This window comes from Misgurnus anguillicaudatus, chromosome 13 (genome assembly GCF_027580225.2).
Source record: "Misgurnus anguillicaudatus chromosome 13, ASM2758022v2, whole genome shotgun sequence".
NCBI lineage: Eukaryota > Metazoa > Chordata > Actinopteri > Cypriniformes > Cobitidae > Misgurnus > Misgurnus anguillicaudatus.
Genome location: NC_073349.2, coordinates 4,679,967 through 4,706,787, shown reverse-complemented (window position 1 = coordinate 4,706,787; position 26,821 = coordinate 4,679,967). Strand labels below are relative to the sequence as shown.

Here is a 26,821-nt window from a genome sequence, read left to right as displayed (position 1 = left end):
TCCAGTTCTGCCAAGATATTTCTATAAAAACACGCTACGTGGCACATGCTACAGTCAAGATGCGCTCTTCATTTGTTTCTTTTATCTTATTTGCATTTCTCAGTTTAAGGGGTTAGTTCATCAAAAACGTAATATTTTCATTGAGTCCAAACTAGTATGACTTTCCTCTTTATTCCATGGGATGCAAAAACAGATATTTTAAAGAGCTATTGTTTTCATACAGAAAAAAAAGTTATAAGTAAGGGGTAATGTATAAGCTGCAGGTTGTTAATAAGCCCCAACACTGTGATCAGGACCTGATGTGGTTATTTCGCATTAACAACCAGCTGTCTGTACATTACCCCACGCATTACACAGCTATTTGCCTCATAAGTAAGTTAAGGAACATTTAATATTGATTTGAAATATTTTATTTGCTCATTTTTAACAAATGCAGACCTTCCACAAGGGAAAACCTGTTTAGTTTCGGTTTTAAGATAAGACAAGGTGTTTAAATGTCACAAACACACTATTTGGTTTAATCATTTGTAAATATAATAACATATGTTATTAAAAGACATATTTATATAGAATTTTAGTGTAATATTAAACTGTACCTGTCAAAATGATCTCTGGGTTTATTGTGTGTTATTAGTTTTAAGTGGTAGTTATCTGGGAATAAGAAATATGCAAATGTCACGACGAGCCAATCAGAATCTAGCATTCCAACAAGATGTAATAAGTTTCAATAAATGACAGAAAAAAACATAAAATGTTTGATAAAATAAATCTAGCCAATACAGGACTACTGATATATCCAGCCTGAGTTGGATAATTAGAATGAATTTGTATGAAGCGAATCGAACAAAAACATACGATAATTATAAATACAATAAGGAAATTTCACAGCAAATTGTATAAAAACATACAAAGGTGGTTGTATAAATTAGCCACCTTATACAATCCATACAAATTGCCCTTAGAATTAAATTGCGTTGTTGCGGTACACTAGTATTCCATTTGGATTCACCAAATCCCCAGTGGTTTAACATTTGACATCAAACATTGTTTTTTGCAGATTACATGACAATCCACATAACAAATCTCACAAGCTTAAATGTTTTATGAATATTTTGAGAGTTATAGTCAATTACGGTCTGTGCAATATTGTGCAAGAGTCAAGCAGATTACTTTTATATCTGATATTTTGTTTAAATATAATACAAAGTGTAATTGTCTGATGTCTCTTTCTGTGTTTCAGGTCAGTATTGGTCATCAGTAAAGTCATTGATGGGTACAGTTGGCATGTCATTTCTGTCCGTTCAGAGTAAAGATTGTGAGGAGACGGATACAGTCAATGCTATGGCGTCTCTGTCTGTCGCGGTGTTGACTGGTAACAGGTGCGTTCTGTTCATCAACTGTGACATGGCAGATAAGAACATGAATGTAGGGTGTGATCTGTAAAACTGTGAATCACTTCAGTCTGTTTGTCTGATTCAGGAAATAGCGTTATTGAATTAAACATTGCTGCTAAGCTATCAACATTGACTTTAATAGTAGCAAGTCTCAAATCATGGCCTGTTTAAACCTAAGTTAAATTGAATATTTGTTTTATTCCTGCAATTGGCACATCCACACATCCAACGAAATAAAAGATCATTCTTATTATTGCACTTACAGATTTAGCATGCTAAGCTTTTCACAGGTTCACATTTTTAAGTAAAGTTTCTTATGATAATCGTTTGATGTTGAATATAAATGTCATTTATACAGCCTTGCTGATGAACCAATGGAGCACGATGAAGACTCCCTTTAAACCAGCTGTGAAAAACTGTCCACACATCACTCGAGCGAGCCGTGCCTCAAGACCAGAACTGCCTCAGGGGGCGTAGCTTCCTCGTCCCCTCCCCGAGATGCCACCTCAACACTGACGACCAGCGCAGCGCGGCAAAGCTAATGTCCGGCGGTTATAATTCTGCTGGAGCTCTGGGATTCACAGCGTCCTCTCCTCTTACGTAACCGACATAAAGATATCCAAGAAAGCAGGATGATCGCTCTGTGTTTTTAATTTCCAAAGGCAGGCAATACTCACCTCTGGTGCCTCAAAAGAGACAACAAGCGCAAACAAGATTTGTAGAAATGGTCAAGGATTTTTGTAACTTTTTTTAAGGCAGCCCACTTTACTGCCCCTGACAAGCAAACTATTGAAGCGCTGATGGGGAATTAGTTGCACCTGGCAACCACAAAGTGGCTTCACTCTATGATGTCATTACTATTAACCAATTGTGACCACTAAAGAAGAAGATAAAAGGTCTGATTTTGACAACTGTGGGTTTTTTAAGTCGTCATTTTTGCACTGTGCATTCCATAATGTGAACCTTGAACATTTTTCCAAAACTCTGGGAAAAGGAAAATTGAATTATCTATCTAGTTTTACCTTTAACATTTGTATTTTTAAGTGAAGCAAAAACCAAACATTTGCTTTCTCGTCAAGTTCCCTTGCGTTCTGCCTGCATTCCCAGCGTGAAGGCTGTAAACTTGAATACTTTGTACTGATTTCGTGTATCTGAATATGTATTAAGCCTCGTGTTTTTAAAGGCCAGAGGGACAAACCAGCTATTAACAAGTTTATTGCACACATCCACCCCAAAACACACATGGCACGCCCCAATCTTTGTTTCTGTACATCCACTGTAGTCAACAGTAAGACTGTCTTAAACCAAACTCATTAGAATTGAATTGTTTAATACACGTGCATGTGTGCGTGTGAGTATCTAGAAATCATAACTTCACAATCAAACCTCTATTGTAATTATAAAATGACATTTACATGGGCTGTCAAAGCCACATAAACAGCATAAAAAATGTGCCTGATGTTCCTAAACAATACTGTTAAAACCAGGAGCAGCCTTTTAACCTGTGGAGAAGAATGTCTGAAGTTTAATGCACATTTAATGAATTTCTTTTTCTTTTTTTATGAGGGATGCATTGTTTTTGGATGGCGTTCTGTTTTCCACAGCATGCACAGAGATTTTTAATTCACAACAGTTGTGTGGATGTAGTTTATAGTGCTTAAATATATCTCACAGCCGCTGGGATTCACATTTACACCCCTGTTCATGTAAAAATATTCACACCAAAGCAGACGGATCTCTTTAAACCAGGTCACTGTGCCTCCTATTCGTTTAATATCAACCTATTCCACTTTACAAACACCATATCACTTGTAATAGTTATTTAGTGTTTCAAACCTTTGACAGGCCAGATCAGTGAAATTTTTATTACGATCCCATATGCTGTACAGTAATGATGTCTTAAAACTCAGGCACGTTGTCATGTTGTTTAGTTCATCGATCGTCAGGAAGGTTAAGCTCAACCCGTGGTTCAGTATGTGGTGCTTGTTTGACTTTTGCACTGTGCTATTCGGTTGACCGACCATCAGACCTCTCCTTCATTATGAGAGTCAGTCGACATCTTTAGGCCCAGACATATTTTTTTGTTGAAATAAGGAAAGGCCTGAGTTGCAAATGAATGACGCAGGAAATCTTTGAGGAATTATTTTCTAGGTGTGGGCCTGGTTACCATTGTGCAGATTTGTACCAATATTCTGTGTTATTTACATTTATCAATGACCAAACTTGTTGAGTTGGTATTACTCTGTACAACCCTGTACCTCTGTCTCTAAAACTAAACACACACCAAGAGAGACGAGAAAGTTTATTATTTTTTGCCGTCACTACAAGAAACGATGAGCTGAGCTGACAGATAGCTGTTATTTCTTACATATTCATAGAGGCATTCCTTCTGTCATACAGTACTTACTGTATATATTTGTTAGGTTTGTATTGTATCTACACAAATATGCAGACACAAATGTTTGGCATGAGCTCCTGTGTTACTGTTGCATTAACAAGCGTCAGTACTGAAGGTTGTGAATGTGTTACCTTCAGATCTTCTTGCCATTGGACCGACTGTGTTTCTGTTCAGGTAGCTCTAAACTTATATGTCATCAAACTTTAACTTTAAGATAACTTTCAAGAAGCTGTTTTCATGTTTCGGTAACGCATACGTGAACACAGCTCCGTCTTAAGCATCGGGCCACATTCCTAATAGAAAACCAAATGTTGTAAATGCTCAGTATTGCACCTGCCCTCATTGGCAGACTAAAGTCTCTTTATTGCCTTTGAACCAAACCACTGTGGATACATGTTGTGTATATAGTACCATCATCCCATGTGTATAGTCATTGTCAGTGTTTTGTTTATGGGGGAGGTTTTCATGAAGACCCTGGGCAGCCTTTGCCCACCAGATCACCATGAAGACTGTTCATGAAGTCATTGCTAATCTCTCTCAACTACCGTGTATTTATACTGTAGTACTTCAAACAGTGCACTTGCTTTTCACCACCACCAACAACGCGCTCATCTTCGACCGTCGGGAAAAAACTAAAATGAAACAGCACTTATAGTGACGGACTACAAACAAACCTCCACATTCCCTTTCAGTTTGGGACACTGACACCTGCGTCTTATATTCAGTTATATTTGAATGGTGTATTTTACAATAGCTTTGTGCATTTGTACTGTTTTGATATACCTCTTGAAGCGCTCGTATTTTCTTGTCTCTTTGAAAGTCTTAATTCTTCTGTCTTTAATAATAATCCCGTTAAATGCCTTTTTATATCGATTGTGTAAATAATAGACCAAACGACTTCATCTGTGTGCCTTGAAGTTCTGTTGTTTCCCGCTAACTGGATCTTTTTAACAACAAAATAACCAATTCCCATTCTGTATGTACTTTATGATTCCTTTGTTTATTTCTTTGTGTATAGAAAAGAATGTCTATTTTGTACTGTTTCTATTTTCCAAAAATTAAAATGAAAGCCGTTTTTTGTTTGCCTGAATTTCGTGTGGTCATTTCACGTGAACAAATGTGAAACAAATCTGAGTTTTTTATTTGTCAAAGCATCGGACATATCTACAGCATGTTCTTTTAATTTGTAACACAGCACGGCCATTATTAAAATATACTATGGTAACTTAGTTTCTGCCAGAAATTACAGCAGTAACCACAGCTATCGCTACTACAATAAAACTGTGGTAATGTGGTAATACCCACATTTTGTAGTCTTCAAAACAATGGCAGTCTCTAAATGAAGAAAATTTGAAGGACATAACTTAATACAAGCATGAATTTACAGTAATAACATACTGTACAACTTGTGCTCCACTCATATCTGTCAAAAGAAATTGTTGACCTTTACTCTAAAATTGTGCCTTTTGCTTTAATGTTTCAAACCCATTTGATAAAAATGTGGAGATGTTATGAAGAAAATGCACATTTACTTTCATTGTTTAAAAAAGTGCATAAGTCTCCTCTTGTGTTTTATGCAAGACAATACGTCGTATAGGTTTAGATCAACATGAGGGTGATTAAATGATATTAAAACACAGGTGTAAACCACAGCATCATCATTTCTTCTCATTTTTACCAAAACTTCAGCTTTAGTTGATTGTGATTGACTGTTTTCTACATAAAATCATCCTAAAAAAATGTAAAGAACATTCTGTGAAAATATAACGTTGATATCTTTAATATTGACTGAGTAAGATCATGACAAAGATTGAAATTAATGAGTAAAATCATTATGAGACTAAGCTTCAGTCAAACATACAGTACAGTACTGTGTTTTCTAATTGTTTTACCTAATAACACACAAAATATGGCACGTTTACGGCCGGGCAACTTTCTTATTTCTTGCCAAGCAGACATAAAAGCAAAGAAATCAAGTTTATGTGCTGCCCAAGTTTAGCCGTCAATGTATTTGTCTTTATTGGCAGCGTCTGGATCCTGATGCAGACTTTAACATCTTCATCTGCTCTATTGCTTAAAAATTATTTTCTCGTTGTTTTTTACTTGATTTTATATTTCTGTTTTTAAATTGTTTTATTGCTCTGTACATACTTGTTAGTATCCGTTCAACTGCATCCACAAATAATGCATAATGAGTTATTCACTGAGATGTTTTACAATGATTTTTTTTAAATGTGACAACCTTTATACATTTAATAAAAGCGTATACCATGACAAAATCACAGAAGCAATAATGTAAGCAAATATACAGCATAAATGAACCGAGAATATATGCAGTCGAAGAGTTTATTCAGGTGCAGCTATAAGTGATCATCAAAGTCACTGTCTGCTTCGGTCAATCCAGACCAAAAATCCATCAAGGTCTGAATCATTTCCAGAGTCATTGGCAGAATAATCTCATTCTAGATATGTTTATGTCTCACTATAGCAAAGGCTGATGTCCGAGTGTTTAGCTTTCTTTTGCGTTGTTGTCTAGCTCCGGAAGAATGTTTGGCTTTTGTAGTTGAAGTGTAATGTCCTCAGGGATAATTGAAAAACTGTTGAGACAAACACAAGAGGCAAAACATGTGTTAGAAATGTGTTTTTACATGAAAAACGAGCGTATTTTACAGTTTATCTGACAGTATTGAATTTTAAGGTCATTTGTATGAAGTCGACATGAAAAGACATTAGGGCACATACTCATGTGCATTTGAACACATTCTTACTTTTGAGAGTAATAAAAAAAGTCACATTACAGATATTTCAGACTTGACTTATAAATCTATATTGTTCATATTTTAACTTGTAATCTAGTTTGAAACGACATGTAAATGCATCGATATGAGAAAGAAAAAAGAAACACATGATGGGTTGTTTTAAGGCAAAAAGCAGGATGTATTTAATGTTAAATCAACCAATCATCCTTCAGGAATCTGCATTTTAAAGTGAAGGAACATTCCCATGAGTCCCGGTAAACGCATTTAGTCATTTCAAATAAATGAAGAAGAATGCTAAAGTAACGTAGTATGTGCTATGACTAGTCCCGAGTTAAACCACAATCCAAAATAAACCTTGACAAAGAGTCCTAGTTACTGTAAAGCACACACACACTTCCCAAAGGTCTGGATGAGTACAGTAAACATGTTAATATCACTACATTCACTTGAGTTTAAAGATCATAATAATTACTTATCAATTATTCATGTCCTCGACAAGAGAAGCACTTTTATGAGAAGGTTTTATAAGAATTGTTATTTGTATTTTGATATTGAAACTGATTTATTTTGTCGACTTTCAATAAATCTCAAAAACTGTATAATGGGTCTTTATGTGTTCTAACTAGTGTACAATATATTCCCTATACAATTACAAATCTAATCTTTTTAAAATGACCATTAAAGGTTCCCCAGGGTTGAATGCTTCATAAGTCATATGTTTAAACATTTTCTGTGTTAATTATTGATAAAAAAAATAAAGAAAAGACAAAATAGAAACAAGATGAGCTGATGGTGAAAAGTCCACCTGACCGCGAAAACCCAAAACTTTTAAGCTTTCCTCAAAATTGTCACAGTCCTGCATCCTACAACACTTTAATTGGTTAATTTAACTAATTTGATTCAACTTTCAGCTACTACACTGTAAAACAATTGCTGTAAATATGCAGCTGGTTGCCAGTAACTTACTGTAGAAGATAAAGACTGAAAATGTTTCATGTTCATTTAACTTTGAACAAAATGTTGCCAGTAAATAATATAAATGTAAAATCTACAGTAAGTTACTGGCAGCTAGTTGCCAGTAATACCCAGTAATACTGTAATTTCTACAGAAATTTTTTACAGTGTACAATACGTTCTTAAGTACTCACACCTCTGTTTAACACATTAATTTTAGTGTGCAAAATCTGAAAAACATTTAATTTTACACAAAGCCAGATAAAATACTCGCAAAGTGCTCTTGTGGTCCTCAAAATCAAACACTGGATGCCTCAAATGTGCACCTTTACATGACTTAATCTAGCTTGTGTATGTTAACATCAAACTTATCCCAACACAATGAATACATATGTACACACACACACACACCTCTCTCTCTCTTTCTCTCTCTCTCTCTCTCTCTCTCTCTCTCTCTCTCTCTCTCTCTCTCTCTCTCTCTCTCTCTCTCTCTAACACCCCACAACTGTTTTTAATCATTAGGTTCCTGTATGTCTAGGCCCGGTGGCCTCTGATTGCACGACATTGAATCTGAGATCTCATGAAGGGCAGAAGGAGGCCGATTTACAGCCAGAGGCTAAATGAGAGTCGTGTACACCTTTACTTTCTTTCTGTTCCCTCAGCATTTTATAACGTTTCAAAGTGATTATATTTAATATTTCACTGCACACATTTGTACTGTAGTCTCTGCAGTTTCAGTGGATCTGTGTTTTTCAAAACAATCACATGTTAAACTTAATTCTCAATATTAAAGTACTGTATCTAAATGTTTTTTTTTTATTGTTAATGTATTGCTATATAATTACTACACAATAACTATTTTACTAAAGAAAGACAAAAATATTTATGATCTACAATAACAAAATGGCAAATTAAATGGCTATAACTTTACAAAGTAATGCAGTCTCACTTCAAAATGATATTTTGTTCTGTATTTAAGTTTTCTACGGTCGTTTTTAGGAATCAGATTGATTGATCTCATTTAAGAAGAAATGATGAAAACAGAAAAATAAAATCTGGAGAAATCCCATACTAAGATGTTTCATTAAACCTGACAAATACAGTAAAACATTAAGTAAAGTAAAACATTACCTTTATTAAAACAACAACAACATCCATCTTAAGTGTTGTATATTATTTGTATTCATACATTTGTTTTTATGTTGTTTTGTTGTTGTATTTATTTTTGGATTATTATCCGGGTCTATTCTTTTTCAATGCTAAAATTACACAATTTTAATTCATTTGGAGCTGTTGGTGTTTTATTAACAACCGTTTAATCTATTACATTAATATTGGTCCGATTCTAAAACTGTGAACGTTTAGCCCGTTTTTAGTGCAATAACAAAGATGGATTATTATATTGAAAATAAATATCTAAAGCGTAATGTTAAAATGCTGTTCTGCCCACATTAGAGAAATCTGTGTGTTGTCTTTGTATCTGTAGTCGGTTGACTCACATAAACATCTATCAAGTCAGATATATGTATTTTCAATGCAAATCTGTGTCAATTAGATTTGAGTAAGATAAACTCAGTATCAATTCAGCGATTGAGGATATAAAAACAGCTTCCAAACCACAATAATCATCAGAGCTTTAAAGATCAGCGTTATTTTTCATACATTTTAGTTTTTTCTCATTTAAATTCAGAAAAATAAATGTAGCCTACTTAAATTTTGACATTCAAAACGTCTATCCAGTCTTTGATGAATTCAAAAAGCAACAATTGTTTTAAATACACAAACCCACATGATCCTCGTATGTAGAAAGTTTGATAAATCCAACATGTGAGCAGAATATAATACTGATATTAATAAACCAAACACTGAAGCGTGAACATAAACCATTAGCTGCATCACCGCAGGCACCATGTGCTCACATCATCTGTATTTCATTTTGAGCACTTTAGACATTTTCTAAAGGTCAGACATACCTGTGGAGGGTTGTGTTGAGAAAAACAGAAAAGATGAGTGTTGAGGTCAGAGGTCAGGGGTCATACGGCTGTGGTTAAGGCAATGACGGGTCTAATAAGAGTCAGTTTCTCTCTGGCAAGATTCAGAGTTCAGAGGCCGGGGTTGGGGTGGAAGTTTCGGACGGTGGGGTTAGGAACAGATGGGAGTTTAATGGGTGGCGGACATGGACCAAGCACCCTCCATCCTCCAGACAGAGAAGGCGTAGCTCAGTCTCTCGTGGGCCAGGTAGTTACAGCTGGCCAGCTTGGCGTCCATCTCGTCGCTCTGGAGCACCTGGTAGAGGAAGTCGATGTAACGCGAAGCCAGCTTGAGGATCTGAATCTTGCTAAGTTTGTCCGAGGGCAGGGTGGGAATGATCTTCCGCAGTGAGGCGAAAGCGTCGTTTAGGGACTGTGTGCGCTGGCGCTCTCGTACGTTGGCGATCACCCGTTGCGTGTGCAGGTCTTCGAACGGCTGTCCGGGCAGGGGCGACACGGCACTTACGACGGGCACTAAAGAAGAGGAAGATGTCGACGAAGAAGCGGGAGAGTTCCTCTTGGGTCTTTTGGGAGCGATGGTGGATGGGCCCTCGGGAGACGTTTTGTCCTCTTGCAGTAACAGACCGCCGGGCTCTTTTTTGGGACCTGTCACCCTCTTTCGAGCCCCCGTCGGTGGTGCTACGACGACCGGACACTTGTTGGCCCGACGGTCTTGCTCCTCGTCGTTGGGTAGGACCCCACCCTCAGGAAAGTCACTACAAGACTGTTCCTCTCTCATGGCACTCACTTATCGATCCCGTGCGTTTACTCTCAAATCTTTTATCAGGAAATCTTCGACAGGCAAGCAAGTCAAAATAAAAAACAAGTAAATAAAGAAGCTTTTTCTAACTCAAAAATGGGAGCGATTATCATCTGTGCTCGTTCATCTGTCCTAACCTTCTGTCTTCACACTATGTCAGTATATCTCTGGGTCAGTTGAGCCCTTAAAACCTGGCTGTCAGGTCTTTTATAAAGGCCAGAGTTAAGAGTTCGGAGGCTCCACCCACACTGATCAGTGATTGGTTAGGGAAACAGCACAAGGGGTGGATCCACTCAAAAGAAACAGGAAGGGAAAATGCGCTTTGATTGGAAGACAGAGTTACAGGGTGGGGGTTTGATTTGAGGTAGGGGCGAAGACTCTGCTGTAGAGATTTCTTGAAATTGTCTGAAGCATATTGGTTCCAGATTTCCCCCAAAACAAGCTTTCGGTCCATACGCGCCCCCTCCACCTACCCAAACCCAACATGACTTTTTTTACCCCAACAAAGACAATAGTAGGCCGAGAGGCTTGTAAGCAGTTTTGCGTGGCTTCTCTGTTGACGTTATGGCAGCTTTTCAAGGTAAACGGATGATTTCTAACATACTGAACGAGAACACACATAAGACATATGCTAACAAGAACATTTCTCCTCTATAGATGGATGTAAGCGGGTTTATAGTCGGCTTTAAAAGTACGAGGCCAGTAGTGAAATTGTTGTACGCACCGTTTTCTACTTTGATCATTTTTTTTTTTTCGTAAAAGTGTAAAGTTTTTTTTCTGAAAAATTTTCCTTTTGTACAAAAACGTTTACACAGAAATTGACTTACATTTGACTACGGACATAGAAATATGTTGTAAAATTATAATCATATTTACATTTTCTTTGACTTTTTTAACTTTGAATTAAATTAAGGGTTCAAATAAAACAGAATGCCATGTGGTTTGGTTACACAGATATAACATGTATTTTTACCACAAAGAACTGCGGGTGAGAAAACGTGAAAATTAACAACAAACTTAACTTAAGTTTACTCAGTCTTTGGGCCACAAGGTTCACTGAACTCAATTTACTGAGTACTGTAAAAAACTATAATAAATAATATAATAATAAGGCAACTTAATACAAGCAAATATCTGAACTAAGAATATCAAATCCACTCAACTCATTTAAATAAAAAAATACAAATGAGAGTTTAAGTTAACTTTGTTACATGTAACACTTCATCTCACACAAACCTTAATCATGATGAAAATCATCAAAAATCATTAAAAACCATTAAAAACTCTAAATATAACAGATAACTAACAAAGACAACAACAACAAGATAAATAAAGTCAGCAGACACTAAAACAGCATCCTTTAAAAATATTAACCACAATAATTTAATTTGGGACCTTTCAAACACTTGTTTTATATGAAATTGTTGGATCAAAAGCTTAAGTATTTAAGTCCATGTCAACAAAATAATCTTTGTTAGCAACATGAAGAAATCAAATCTTTAATTCTATTTTCACAAAATAATACATTTAACAAACTCTTTGCAGTAGTTTTTCACATTTGTTGGGTAGTCATTTAAAAATGTGAAGAAACAGCCCAGTCACACAAAAGTCACATAATTTTTTGATACTGTCACGAATTTCCGTGTTTTTTTTTTTTGTGATCGTATCGAATTTCTGTTTTTGTGTCATTGTCACGTTTTGGTTCCTCAGCTGTTTTGTAATATTACAATTGTCGCTTCGGTTTAGGGTTAGATTTACATAAAATGACATCCTTACCCAAACCCAACTCTAACCCTAACGCCAGGCGACAAGGTTTAAAAAAATTTAGAAAATATAAAAAATAAATCAGAAAAAATGGTATAAACCAATACTTAAAGTCACATCCTAACGCAAACATAAAATCTAACCCTAAACCGAAGCGAAAATAGTTGGAAAATAGGAAAAAGCAGTTGACTCACCAATACGTGACAATGTCACATAAACCGAAATTCGTGACACGATCATGAAAAAATGCAGAAATTCGTGACAGTATCACAAAAAAAAAGTGACTATAGGTACATAATTTTGTGAGACTGGGTAGGAAGAAATGTGTTTCAACAACATTGATAGTGAAGTTCAAATCTCTGCACTGTTAGCTTGGGTTAGTCTGGCTTAGTTTAGTCTGAGGTAAGATCGAAGTTATGAAGTTAAGGTAAAAAAGCCATTTTAACATTGCATAACCAATTTACAATTGGATTTAAAACAAAAAATTACACGATTAATGAATTTTAGAGCTCTAATCATCCATTAAATACACGCAATAGCTCTTATTCGACAATGTTTCTCAAGTGAAATTTCTATCAGATTAAGAAAGCTGGCAGATGTATTACAGTACATAGCCACAGGCATAGAAATCACTTCAGAAGTGAGTATATTTCAGACCGATCAACAAAACAATGCAGTAATGCTTCCTATTTCTTTTGTCTCGTGCTATTTTATATTTCTGTTATGGCAATATAAAGCTAATTTAAAACAATGCACTTTCATACACCTAGAGGAATGTTTCATGTCTGAATGTCTTTCTGCAGTCACAAGTAAGACAACTAATTCAACTCGTCGGGTGAGATAAGAGCGAAATCTGCATGATAAGGGTTGACTACAATCATTATTTTTAAATGCAGAAGATAGCGTTTATTAAAATATCAGACACTAGTCAAAATGTTTGTGCATGTTTAAGCTAGGGGATCGGGGGATTGTATTGCTAATGAAATGTTATTGTTAAGAGAGTAAAACACCATTTAGACAGCACATGATCATTTTCAGTGTTTAGAAATGAATGTGTTTACTATGACATACAGTACAGTAGAGCTTAGTTAATGCAACTTCTGTGAAAATGAATGATCTTATGTGTTATGAGAACAAATTTTCACTTTTAATGTGGTGCAGACAATGATAACACTGACTCCTTTGTTTTTCATTTCATTAAATGTTTTTTAATACCTATTTTGTTTAAGACTTAAATGGCATTGAGACTCTATTACACTCTTAGAACGGATGTGTTAAAAATAACACATCAGTGTTAGTTAGGGGCCACACGCTACTGTACATGCGTACCAGAATTTATAAATCTCTGTGTTGTTATTGGTTACTTTTAACGCAACTTGTGTTTTATTTTAACACAAAATCAACACAAAATGACACTTAATGTGTTAAAAATACACATTAAAAAATTTCTTATAGTTTATAAATACTAATGAGATACCTGGGGCCAGTTGTTCAAAAATAATCCATTTGGATTTCGGCTCTCGGATTAGATCAAAAGGATTCCTAAAGAAGGATTATTCTGATCCCAGCAGAAGGATGGATTTCAGTAACAAAAATGCAATAAAACTTCTAAAAAAGTTTATTTAAATTTATAAACCTGCAGTTAGTCTACAAAACAACATTTCTATATCATGTAATAATAAATGTATCATTTTTTGTTAAAATTTTGCTCTTAATTAATTCAATCCTTTTAATAATACATTGATATTTATAACATTAGTCTACCATTAAAACTGTCCAGTCACTTAAGAGAGAAAAATGTCCATATAAATCCATCATACAACAAACCAAAATATTTAACATTTAATTTTAACCAAGGTAATCTTTAACTTAAGTTGTGATTTTGCACTGTACAGGAAAACATTTAAGGAAATGTTATGTTGTTTTATTGTCTCTTCAAGTAAAAACACTTAGTGCCTCATACTGACCAAATTACCTGCTGTTTTTTACATAGCCAATAGTCAACACTGACATGTGATCCCATTTAAGACACTAGTAATCCAGATTGCTAATCTGTAAAGGTGTGTATCATTAATTCAATTTTGCTCTGAAAAAACAGGACAAAAGTAAGATGGTTTACCTGATCCTGGACAGCAAAACATGGGATTTCCAAATCTGGATCATTTTGATGATCATCACGATTAAATTTTTTGAACAACTGGCCCCTGGAGAAGAAAAAACATCAAGGATGTCCGGGTGATGATGTCATAAAGAAAAGCTTAGGACTGTGTTAGCCTAAGAATAAACGTTATACTTTCAACATGAGAGAATTTCAGTGTGTTACGAAGTATTTAGGTTTACTGATTAACCTGACCATAATAAACTCTGTATGTTTATTAAAATGTTCGCTAATATTTTAATCACACACCAGCAAACATACACCTTCAATTTTAAATCAGGTTTTGAAAAAATAAACCAGTATTCATTTTAATCATATATAATACAACCTTATGTAACCTATCAACTACAACCGGATGATAAACCAGATATTAAATATAGACTAATCTAAAGAGTTTCATTTCAGTTGATTGTTTTACTTATTGTGTAAAACTATAATAGATGAGAAACCAAACAATGAAAGCATTGATCTACATCCAAATGAATTCTCTTTAAAACCTCCAAAAGTTCATGTTATATAAGTATTGTTTGCTCTAACACTATGGTGGTCTTTGTGAAATCAGTCCTCTAAAACAAATCTGATCACATGTCCTTCACACACCTGCGTCTGATCAAGGCATTTATATGACACAATGTCACTGAAGCTCTTTGACAGGGAATAAACAGACCAGAGGAACTAAAACTATCCAAACACTATATGATGACTGATATAAACAATGCTGAACTGGATTGAATAAGAATCAACATACTGATATGATAACATACTGTGAGCTCCTCTGGTGAAAATAAACCATCCAGTGAATGATCTGACCAAAATAATCCAACAGGACAGATGAAGGAAATGTCTGCGAAAGCCAAGTCTCATTATCAGGGATGCACCGATATATCGGCCAATAATCGGCAGATTAAAGCAATTCTTTCCCACTGTCGGACACCGGCTGATTGTTTAAAAACAGCCGATGATCAGAGCAGATTATATCCTGAAAAACAAAAGAAACTGAGAAATCTGTGGGATTATTTTAAATCGAGTCAAAATGACAACAGAATTGCAGTTTGTACACACCGCACTTCTAGGATTTTATAACATGATCATTTGAAACAAGGAGTAAAAAGCAAAACTATCCGTATCTATGGGAATCCGATGATGTCATTCTGAATAATCAAATATCGGTATCGGTGCATCCCTAGTCATAGTTTAGGGCCAGTTGTTCAAAAGTAATCCATTTGGATTTCAGCAATTGGATTAGATCCAAATTTCAAAATGGGTTGATCAAAACAAAAAATGGATTCTGAATTTGGATTGGATCACAAAATTTGTTTGATCACAAAATTTGGGATTTGTTTGATCCCAAAGGGCCAGTTGTTCAAAACGTTTAATCCTGGTCAAAATGATCCAGATTCGGAAATCATGTTTTACTATCCAGGATCAGGTAACTCAGCTCACTTTTGTCCTAGTTTTTCAAAGCAAAATTGGACCGGATCACCCCGATCCAGACACACACCCCTCAGGCTAGCAAATCTGGACCAAATGGGATCACACGTCAATGCCAACTACTAGCTATGCAAGAAACAGCAGGGAGCCCGGTCGATATGGGGCCACCAAGCGTTTCAACTTGAAGAGAGAACAAAACAACACAACGTTCCCCTACTTTTTATTTCAATTTAACATTCAGTCTGTTCTTCTGGTCCTCAAAAAAAAGAGATTATACACAAACATGAATGAATTTTGAAAAGAAGTTTAATGTCTGGTAGTTTACATTTGTAGAAATGCCGGTTGTTATAACTTTTGACTGTTTGGTTTCTGATGGTTGTGATTTAATGAATATAATGTACAGTGCCAATGACAGTTAAAGGTAAAGATTACTTTTGTTAAAATTAAATTTGGGTTTGCTATTGTCTGCTGTATGAGGGACGTATATGGACTTTTTCTTTCGTAATTGACTGAAAGGTTTATGATAGCCCAATGTTATACTTTAAATACTTTATCATTAAACTGAAATGAACAAATTTCAACAAACAAATGATAAATGTATAAATATTACATAATAGAAATGTTGTATTGTATACTTACAGTAGGTTTCTATGTTTTAGTAACATTTTATTGGAAGTTTTATTACATTTTTGTTCCTGAAATCCACCCTTCTGATGTGATCAGAATAATCCTACTTTTTGGGATCAAACAAATCCCAATCTTACTAAAATGTTTTGACCAACACAAAGTGATGATCTGATCCAGATCAAAACCAAGATTGGATTTTGTGATCCAATCCAAATTCAGAATCCATTTTTGTGTTCTGAACAACCCATTTTGAAATTTTTATGTAATCCAATAGCGAAATCCAAATCCAGATTACTTTTGAACAACTGGCCCAAAAGGATTATTCTGATCCCAGCAGAAGGGTGGATTTCAGGAACAAAAATTTAATAAAAAAGGTCTGAATTGGTTTTACAAAAACTTATACACCTACAGTTAGTCTACAATACAACATTTCTATTACGTAATATTTATACATTTATCATTTGTTTGTTGAAATTTTGTTTAGTTCAATCCTTATAATGATAAAGTATTTAAAGTATAACATTGGTCTACCATTTAAACCTTAGTTGTGTTGTTTTATTGTCTCTTCAAGTAGAAACACTTAGTGACCCCATACCAACCAAACTACCTGCTGTTTCTTACATAGGTAATAGTTAACATTGATATGTGATCCCATTTAATCCAGATTGCTAATCTGAAAAAGTGTGTATCGGGATTAGGATGATCCAATCCAATTTTGCTTTGAAAAACTAGATGGTGAGATGGTTTACCTGATCCTGGATAGCAAAACATGATTTCCAAATCTGGATCATTTTGATTAAACTTTTTGAACAACTGACCCCTAATGATGAGGTCTGGAGCATCAAAGTTTCATTTCACTCCTTAATTTCAATCTTTGATATGATGGATGAGTTTATGTAGTAACTAATAAGCTGGGTTTTCACAGATCGCGTCACATATTATGAAAACATCTGTGATATCCGGTCAATGTACAGGTGCTGCACAGGACACCATACAAATAATTCACCCGGAATCTTAACATCTGCTTTTTTAAAAATCTGGTTGTTTCATTTAATGACTAAATCAGTTAAAGAAGTTCTTGGCTTATTGACATTTCTTCACTTGAATCAATATAATTACTGTCTGTTTATATATTTAACCACATGGTAGATATTTACACCAGTGTGGCTGCTTCTTTAAGTACTAAACAAATGGTTAACACATTGGTTAAGAAACTAGAATCATTATATGTTGACGATGTTATACACAGCTACAATATACACCCATCATAGAGTAGTTACAGGCTTTGTTTTTAAAGTAATAATATGCATATATGCGCTTACACAACACGTGTCCATGATTTTGTGCATACCTGTGTAATCATTCACGCACACAGACACGCATGTTAAGGAGTACTCTACAAACACGCATGTACTACCTGTAACCCAACATACAAAGCTGCAAACCAGGATAAAAATGAGAGTGAAACCGAGATTTGGAGGCAGGTATGGTTTTCAGAGACCTCTCACCTTGCGTGCTACCACGTCGTTGCTTCATGTAACGTGGAGGAATTTCTGACGGGGGAAAACAAAAAGGCCGCTCTCAGAAAAGGAGAAAAAAGCCGAAAGCGAGCGAGAATAAAGCGAAGAGGAAAAAAGCGAGGCAGCGGTCAAACAGAACCATATGCGAGAGTGTGGGGCCGACTTTGATCTTGGCTCACCGCCTGATTGATGCCGCGCATTTCATTTCCTCGTCAAGGCCGTGACATAATGTTTCACTAACACTTGAGCCTCTCGCTCTCTGTTCCTCATCTCCAGACCTCACTTTTCGCCCCTCGTTTTTCCAATTCACCCCATTGCCACCTCACGGAGCGTTCGGGGACGTCAGTGAACAAAGAAGACAAAAATGTTCGTGCCTCGCTAAACAACACATCGATCGACGTGTCCCAAAACATTCGGAGCTTTGAAATCAAACGATCGCTATCGTGTGACGAGGGAACGCCGAATGAGGTCGGTCGAGGAATTCGGATGAATCTTTCCATATCTGAAGGTGGACATCTGGGAGACTTGTCTTCTGCAATCTGTGTTTGACAACACGGCCATCATGAAATGCTTTTGTTTAACTTTCTACAAATGAACACAGTGGTAGAAAGCTAATAAAGTTCACTGGGGGAAAAACAGCTTAAGATTGTTTTCTGTTTGTTGCTGGTATCCCAGTATGACCTGATTAAAAGTGTACGCTGGTTAATTTGGTCTGTAGAGACCAGTAAGGCCCAGAAAAAACCTTAAGCTGCTTCAAGTCATTGTCATTAAAGGTCAAACCTTTAGTTAAATGTCAAAACCGATGTTTTGTGACTACTGTAGAAATGCACTTTTGTGATTTTGTTCATTGATTCCAGCTTCAGGAAAAGAGTGTCCGAAAGATCTAAATACATTCGACTTTTGCTTTAGGAAGATATCAAAAGCAACATCAAATAGCAGCATCTTGTTTAGCTACAATCAAAGTTCCAGTTGAAAGTGATTTTGTAAACGATGACTTATGTGGACCACCAGCATCAGAAATGTAAAAAGACCTTCTGATGATTTCTGTTATTATAAGCAGAGAATGATCAGACGAATTGACTCTTTACGTTTTTAATTCAAGTTACAGTCTTAGCCCCGAGGGTAAACACAATCAATTCTCACTTTGGGGATGGTGGGTTGTGACACGGCGTTGTCCTCCAGCTTCACGTCTTCCCTCAGGACTGACCTTCTCTCACCTCTCTCTCCAGAGCTCCGGGTCACCTCCACACATCTGGGAGCCATTTCCAGCTGAAAGCACCCACTTCCTGTGGGCAGGAGAACGGGAGGCGAAGAGGTTTCTCCATAACATGGAGGTGTTTCTGCGAGAGGTCATGATGGGACTGCAGAAAAGCTGAGATTGATCCGGTTCCAGGTCAAGCGAAATCTCAGGCTGACCTCTGCCGCGCCAAAACAAGGAGGAGGTTGCGTTGTCGAAGGAACGGTTCATCCAAGGTTGAAGGTTTTGTTATTTACTCACCTTCACGTTAAACCAGTTTCAAACAGAAAGAGAATTTCTGAAGAATCTTTACGCAGGTATTTACCATAAAACACGTCGACAAAACTTTACAGTGTCAACAAAATGTTTTTATCTGATAAAAAGTGAACATCAAATCAGATATATGACCATAGAGTGTTTGTACATTCATCGTTAAACTTCTTACCTTTAATTCAAATATCTGCATCTCACACAGAATGCATATATGCCCAAAACTGAAGAAATGCAGAAGATAAACTTTATAACGTTCAAAAGTTGTTCACATTGAGCCAGTCGATCAAAAAATCTTCAAACATCTGCACCAGTACAGTAAAGCAAAGGCACACGGTACAGAGCGAAACACGACTGTAAATTCTGATGGATATTGCATAAATAGCTTTAGGCTTTTGTTCCGCACTCGCTGAATTTCCTTAAATTCGTTTTGAAGCCGCGTCTCCAAAGGAGCTTTTAATGTCTGCATGGGCATCTGGTTTCTGCCCGATTCAAGATGGGTTCTGTTCATTCACATCTTATGTAAATGCCGTCGAATTCTTTCAGTAACCCCCTCACACCAACCGTAGGCCCTCTCTCATCTCAAACATTTTCTTTTTCGCATAAGTTATACATCAATTGAATATTCCTGAACCCAGGATGATAAGCACGAGCAGAACCTAGATTCACATCATAGTCAACGCAAGACTGCCTATAGTTCAGCATTTACACAACAAAATCTCTTTAAAGTCGCAATGAAATTGAAATGACTTTTTTTTTTACAAATGACTTATCTGTGAGCTTTATTTATTTTATTTTTTATTCATGTGCCCTCATAATAGATATTCAAAAAGGCAAATCTTCTCCTCTCCTAGAAATGATCTCTCTTTACTTTCGTCATATGGTATAGCAGGTGGTCCGGGAAAAGATTGCAGCGATTAGCAATTAGCAACATGACCCAACTTCAAACGATCCAATCAATTTTCAATGGACGAATTCAAGTCCATCCCTACCTTTTTTTTTATTTCAGAAGTCTTTATACTCAGATATACGTTGCCACTGGAAAAATAAGACTATGGCTACTTCCGTTTCATGGCGACTAATAAAAGATATGAAAGATATGAAAGATGAAATCTCCTGATGCATATTTTATCACCAAAAATGATTGTTTTCAAACATATAATCACTTTATTCTTATGTACTTCATATTATTATGTGTCTAGTGTTTCTTTTTACCAAAAACATTTTACATATAAAAAAATTAAATGGGGTGGATCATGATTATAATCGTCATTCAGTTTGAATTCACTCAGTGTTTTAAGTAGGCCGTACGCACCGGTACTCAGTACCGCCACTTCCAAATATATCTCTTGAGCGTACCACCACCTTTTTGTGCGCCCAGAGCATACCGGTACGTTCATTTGCACATCTGTTTAAGTCAAGGGTTTTAATCCTTTGGCTGCGCTGCCGCTTTTCAGAGTGCCCTTCACAATGCACGCTTCCTAATTTGTCCCACCCAGAGCAGAGACTACATTACCCATACACCCTTGAGTTTTACAAGTTAAAAGCGCATGCGTTGCTTTTGCCACTGTCAGTGTCAATAACTAAATGTGGTCCGGGGAGGTGTGCGTTTGTGTGTGAAACGCGCAACCATAGCTGCTTGGTCAGACGCAAGCTTTTTCCAATACCCTTTTGTAGGTACGTGAAAATCTCTGCTGTCGCAACTGTCAGTTTGCTTCCCCTCGACACTAGTAAAAACATTCTTAAACTGTAATATACATTTGGTTTATAATTGCTAATCTACAAGTGAATGAAATTTCAATGAATTTGAACGACGCACAAGGGAGTTCTACCACCAGCAAAATGGAAAACAATGGGACAAAATAAAGTGATGACTTTCGAGTTTCAAATGGCAAGTATTTTGTTATTCTTGAACCCATAGAGATGGTCTTAGTGTCACTTTAAAGCTTTTTTCAAGCTAGTTTTATCATTTAAACGTGTTGAAAAAAATTATTTATTATTTTTTACACGGTCATCTGTTGACTATTGTATATAAAACCCCTTCAATATAGTTATTGTTACCTTAGAGGAGTACTCGAGTTAGCAATAATAATAATAATAATAACAATAATAATAGAGTACCGGCACCTTTTTTGGGCCACTTAAAGCACTGAATCCACTGCTATATTATCAAACACTTTCACCTGTAAAATGAATTGTGACTGAATGTGAATGGCATATTTTTTAATAAATTGTTTTTGTATGATGCATCAACACCTCTAGGTGTCAGCATAAATCTGAAGATAAATACTGTATCAGTAATAGCGCAATTTTGTGTTTTTTTAGGGTTAGGGTTAGGTAAGGGTTAGGGTTAGGTTTTTTATTTTTTTGTGTTAATTATGTAAAAAAGATTTTTCCCCAAATGTTTTTGGTGAGCTTTTTTCAATCAACTTAAATCTCTAATGACCATCAGCCAAGTGCCCTTGTTTCCCATGTGTATTGCAGTGTATACTGCACCTTTGTTTGAATTTTTTTATAATGGTGTAATTAAATTTTAGAGGCAGTGTTGTGTGGTAGGTTTTGGTGAAACGCTCTGCTCCGTCACTCTTATGTTTGTTCCTGTAGGAGGAGGGGAAAGCGTACATTGATTTAATAGCGTTTCCACATCAAAGCGTCTGTTATTGCTGGGTAAGGGTTCCCATTACCTGCAGACTCTACAGATCCTTTAACAAGCACTGAGGAAAGCAGTGGTCTCTTTAAATCCTAAACTGCCTTTCAATGGAAATTACAGTTTCATCTTTATTATAAGGATACACACAAAACACATATGCTTTTATGTCATAGTAAAGACATCCCATTAACTTCTGTTGTTCATGAATTAAGCTCATTGTAATTACTATAGACTAAATATTATTAACATTTGAACCCTAAACCTTTATTTTGATCCTTGCGGGAGCCATAAAATCTGTACCTGCTTTCTTTTTGATTATTTTGCTCTGGCTTTGTGCAAACATGTGAAGTCTGAGGATGGAAATAAGCAGATTGTTTAGGATTCCTATATTTTTAGGTCAAATGTAAGAAAATTTGTGTCTATGTTTGTGATTCAGAGCAACATAGTAAATATTTTGAACATTCATATAAAAGTTTTAATTAATAAAAAATATGCATGAAATTAAAAGCATTCTCATAAGAGCTCTTAGACTTTTGGAAACCAATGTGCATACAATACTGTAGATATTTTTTGCCTATATTTTATCCACTGTTATGTTATAGAGAAATAAATCTAATGCTTACTAGAATCAGTCAGTGTGCTTGTATATTGTATTTTATTAAGGCATTTCAGAGATGCATGATATTCAGAATTGAATTCTGCCTGGTGCCTTCACTCCCAATTCAATGTGTTCAAATATGCATCACATAGCCAGTAAGAATTTGTGACATTTCTGTGAGAAAGAACAGATTCCTTTAAAACAAATCCAAACAATACAAATGCAAAACAATCTGTTTAACAACAGATAAAAGAACATATTTGCTGTTCTAAATTAAATGGATTGAGATTAAATAAGCACATTGTTGTTTTGTATAGAAAAGAACAGCTTTGAGGTTTTGACCGTTCTTTGCGTCAACATGTAAAAAAATAATTTTGATCGTGGTGAATGTTTGTAGATGATAAGTAAATGCAACACCTGAATGTTCGGATGAGTTCTGCACAATTAGTTTTACACAAACATTTTTGTAAAGTGCATTCAAAAGGCGTTTCTTCTCGTTCAGTTTAAATGAACGCTACAGTTCAAAGCACAGATTTGCGTTGGCTTTTAGAGTTATATCTCGATGATAATTCTGATCTTGTAAATATCCTCAAGGATTTGGTTAAAGCCTCCCTGCAGCAGTTTTACAGTTTCTTCATGCCAGAGTTTGACAAGAGAGATTTTTTCTCTCTTTGATCTCAACATGTGAAAGTCTCCCAAACGTCAAACAACAGCATCTTACAGTATTGACTTAGAGAAGATTTGATATTTTTAACATTAGTTATGTTTGCATTGCTGTGCTCTCGTTCAATGAATATTTAATCTGTTGACATCAAAAATTTTACTTGCGAATTACGTTATTAAAAAATCTGGTAATGCAGAAACATAATTTTGCTTTATATTTATACATAATGTTTATCTATAATGACCTGAATGTCTTTATTAAGAAATATTAAACTTTGTGTTGCTCTGTATGTCTGCGTATTTCAGCTCAGTTTGATTTTGAGTTTCTTTCAGAGAGGCCTTGCGCCCCAAACTTTTCTGGTTAGCACAACAGGATGCAGAACTCAGAAGGTTTTTAGATGTGGCAGAAAAAAGCCACACACTGAGGAAGAAGTGTTTACTATAAACACGGAAAAGCATAACACATGTTTTGTATTGAACTTCCTTTGGTTTCCTTATGACCATCTGAAGGTCCAGAATGTTCTGTTGAACAGGACGAAAGCGTCTGACATTGCTTCATTTCATCCATCATAGATTTTTGTTTTGTCTATAAATATTTTGTCGCTATACCGCATTCTCATACTGCTTTACAGTTAATGAACCATTCGGATTTCCCTGCAAGGTGTTCGTACCGGGAATGTGGCACTGCAGGATCATAACCGGGTGAGCAGGTATCTGATTGTTTTCTGTTCACAGGTGTACGTGCAGTAGGGCATTTGCTGAGAACGAGCAGACATGTCTCTAAGTAAACCCGAAGAGCGTCTGACTTTAGAGTTGAGCTGCCCGATCTGTCTGCAGCTTTACCGTGACCCCGTGGCTCTTCCTTGCGGACACAATTACTGTCTGGGATGTATACAAAATGCAGCCAATGCAGAAGATCCTAAGAACTCGAGTCGTTGTCCGGAATGCAGGGAGGAGTACGGTAGCCCAAAGGCTCTGCCGAGGAACTTCAAACTCAGCGGCATCGTGGACGGTTACCTGGTGGCCACATCGAGTGGCGGTCTGAAAGGAGGCCCTTCGAAGCCGTGCGACCAGTGTTTGGACGATTTTGTGGCCGCAGTGAAGTTTTGCACACGTTGTGAGATGTCGCTTTGCTCCGGCCACCTTCAGCGGCACGAGGAGCGACACAGTTCCAAAGGGCACATTTTAGTGGAGCTGAACGCCGAGCGGGATGGGAAGAGATGCCCGGTGCACGGGAAGACCACGGAATACATGTGCGCGCAAGAGCGGCTGTTCCTCTGCTCAGACTGTGTGATAGAGGGGACCCATCAGAACCATGATGTCAAGACGTTTGAAGTGGCGAAGGGGGAGATGAAGAGGGTCCTGGAAGGGCTGGGAAAGGCCGTGTTTAACAAGCTACAAATGACTGAAGTTCTGCTGAAAAATGCCAGCGAAAGAGACGGACCCGCTGACAACGCAGAAGGCAAACTGGTGACCAGAGCAAACATGCTCCTGGATAACATGAGTACACTGATAAGTGCATACAAGGTATGTTTAAACACAGTCACAGCAAGTAAGAAAAGTGAATGTTAGTTATGGTGTGAAAGTCTTCTCTTCTGCCAATAAAATGTCACCATCAGTTATGTAGGAAGCACATCTATAGCAGTGTTGACGCCATACAATCACGTTGCGGTAACTTGCTTTCGCTCTGTTTATATGTAATTTTCTACAAGAGTCGCATGAGCACTTTGATGGACGATGAGCTTCGTTTGCGCGACAAAAGCTGGCAGGCCAATCGAAACGATTTGGAGAGCTGTCAGCGGCAGCTGAAGGAAGCTCACCAAACCACCACCGAGGTTCTCTCTGAATCCTCCGAGTTCCTCTTCATCCAACAGTACCTCAGCATCGAGGCGAGGGTCCGTCAGGCTGCCAACGCCACCATCCCCTGCCTACCCACCCAAGAGCCTTCCGATGCCAAAAACCTGCGCTCCGCCCTGCGCACAGACACCTTTCGTGCTGACATGAGCCTCCTGCTGGACTCTCTCCACAGCTTGATGAACCCTCTAGACCTGACCTTCAACCCGGCCACAGCCCACGCTGGCCTTCTGCTCTCCACCGATCTCAAAACTGTAAAGCAGTGCGCCGGAATGAGGAGCGGCAGCGGCAAGGACCAGAGCGAACGCTTCTCCACGGTCTCTCAGGTCATGTGCTCTCAGGGTTTCTCTGCCGGAGTTCACATGTGGACGGTGGAGATCGGCCCCGGGTGCACGTGGTCCGTGGGTCTGTGCTACAAAAGCATCCCGCGGAAAGGTGACCACAGCAAGCTGGGCCATAACGCCGCTTCCTGGAGGCTGCAGTGGAAGAACAAGAAGCTTACGGCAAGCCACGACTCGGCTAACGTGGCCATATGCGACGGGCTAATCGTGCCACCGAAGCGGGTCGAGGTGACCCTGGATTACGAAGCAGGAATCGTCGCCTTTCACAGCACGGGTCACGGTGGACGAAAGCAACATCTTTACACGTTCAGTGGGGGTTTCAGGGATGTAGTCTACCCTGCATTTGGCATTCACTCGACGTCAGAGGATTCTTGGATAACACTGCTGAGTGGAGTTTGACTGATGCACACACTTTCAGTTTTCACTTTCACATAACATGTTTGGCAACAAGAACGAATAATAAAGAAATCATGATATATACGAGAATCTTCCAGTAGAAATAGTACCTCAAATGATTTCCTGTTGTTGAAACTGTGAGTGCTGTGTTTGTATGACAAACATTAATATCTCAGTGCTGCTCAGCTATCAAATCATCTCTGTTTAGATTTTATTGTACGGTCTGGTTGCCCTCAGACAGAAATAGATGAATCTTTAATGCAGGTAACATCGTGAACAATGTACCTCATTCAGCGCTTTACCCGAGCAACACAACTTTTCATATGGTTTAAATAAATACAGTGAATTCTTACCAGTGGATGTCATAACATCTGATGTATATTTCACAGAAGTTTCACCTTTACAGTGATAAACTTGAATGACTGGGATCTGAAGAGATTGGAGTGCATAAATTATGTGAGATATAATTTGAACATCCTTGCATATTTTTATCAATCTTAAGGGAATTTTTTTATGGCATGCATTAAAAAGTAAATAGAAATAAATAAATAGCTCAGTGGTTTGCGTTGCATTAGCAGTGCAATGGGTTGTGGGTTCCAGTGGCGGCCGGTGACTTCTTTTTAAAGGCACATGATGCAAAGCTTGTCAAAACATTTATTTAACCCGTCGTGTGGGGCTCATCATGTCAAAATATGTGTTCGGTGCGTCATGTGGACTTATGTGCATCACGCTTCATGTCAAAATACGAGCCTGCTGCAGATGCTTCGAAGGGGTTTATGATAAAAGAGACGCTCACATTTGCCAGGTACTCACTTAAAGGTGCAGTGTGTACATTTTGGCGGCATCTAGTGGTGAGGATGTGAGTTGCAACCAACGGCTCAGTCCACTGCTCACCCCTTGTTTTGAAACGCATAGAGAAGCTACGGTAGCCGCCACCGGAAAAACATGTCATCGTCGGACACAACTTAGTAAAAAAAGTTAAGAGTCCGTTAAGAGCTTCTGTAGAAACATGGCGGC

The 26,821-nt window shown here is 37.2% G+C and overlaps 3 protein-coding genes across 4 annotated transcripts in view; 2 read left to right on the top strand and 1 right to left on the bottom strand.

The window, feature by feature from the left end:
• The window catches only part of hdac7a (histone deacetylase 7a), a 91,571-nt gene extending 86,689 nt beyond the window's left edge, over positions 1–4,882 (top strand). For both annotated transcript variants that reach the window (XM_073874869.1, XM_073874870.1), the window contains exons 25-26: positions 1,241–1,379; positions 1,753–4,882. In XM_073874869.1, the coding sequence (XP_073730970.1) occupies positions 1,241–1,379; positions 1,753–1,795 (182 nt within the window). In that variant the 3' untranslated portion in view covers positions 1,796–4,882. The remainder of the gene's footprint in view (positions 1–1,240; positions 1,380–1,752) is intronic.
• A 364-nt stretch (positions 4,883–5,246) lies between these two features.
• On the bottom strand, positions 5,247–10,467 carry twist3. The gene is made up of 2 exons (XM_055189413.2): positions 9,479–10,467; positions 5,247–6,389 (listed from the first exon to the last, which is right to left on the bottom strand). Exon 1 carries the CDS (start codon positions 10,272–10,274, stop codon positions 9,666–9,668), a length of 609 nt encoding a protein of 202 aa, XP_055045388.1. The 5' UTR covers positions 10,275–10,467; the 3' UTR covers positions 5,247–6,389; positions 9,479–9,665.
• A 13,405-nt stretch (positions 10,468–23,872) lies between these two features.
• Positions 23,873–26,156, top strand: LOC129431485 (E3 ubiquitin-protein ligase TRIM58-like). The gene is made up of 2 exons (XM_055189407.2): positions 23,873–24,740; positions 24,926–26,156. The coding sequence occupies exons 1-2, from the start codon at positions 23,988–23,990 to the stop codon at positions 25,805–25,807; spliced, it is 1,635 nt and encodes a 544-aa protein (XP_055045382.2). The 5' UTR covers positions 23,873–23,987; the 3' UTR covers positions 25,808–26,156.
• The last annotated feature ends 665 nt before the right edge of the window (positions 26,157–26,821 follow it).

Excerpts from the sequence above, each read along its gene's own strand:
- twist3 (XM_055189413.2), bottom strand. The coding sequence starts at position 10,274 with ATGAGAGAGGAACAGTCTTGTAGTGACTTTCCTGAGGGTGGGGTCCTA.
- LOC129431485 (XM_055189407.2), top strand. The coding sequence starts at position 23,988 with ATGTCTCTAAGTAAACCCGAAGAGCGTCTGACTTTAGAGTTGAGCTGC. Across the intron at positions 24,741-24,925 it reads CACTGATAAGTGCATACAAG|AGTCGCATGAGCACTTTGAT; the intron begins GTATGTTTAAAC and ends ATTTTCTACAAG.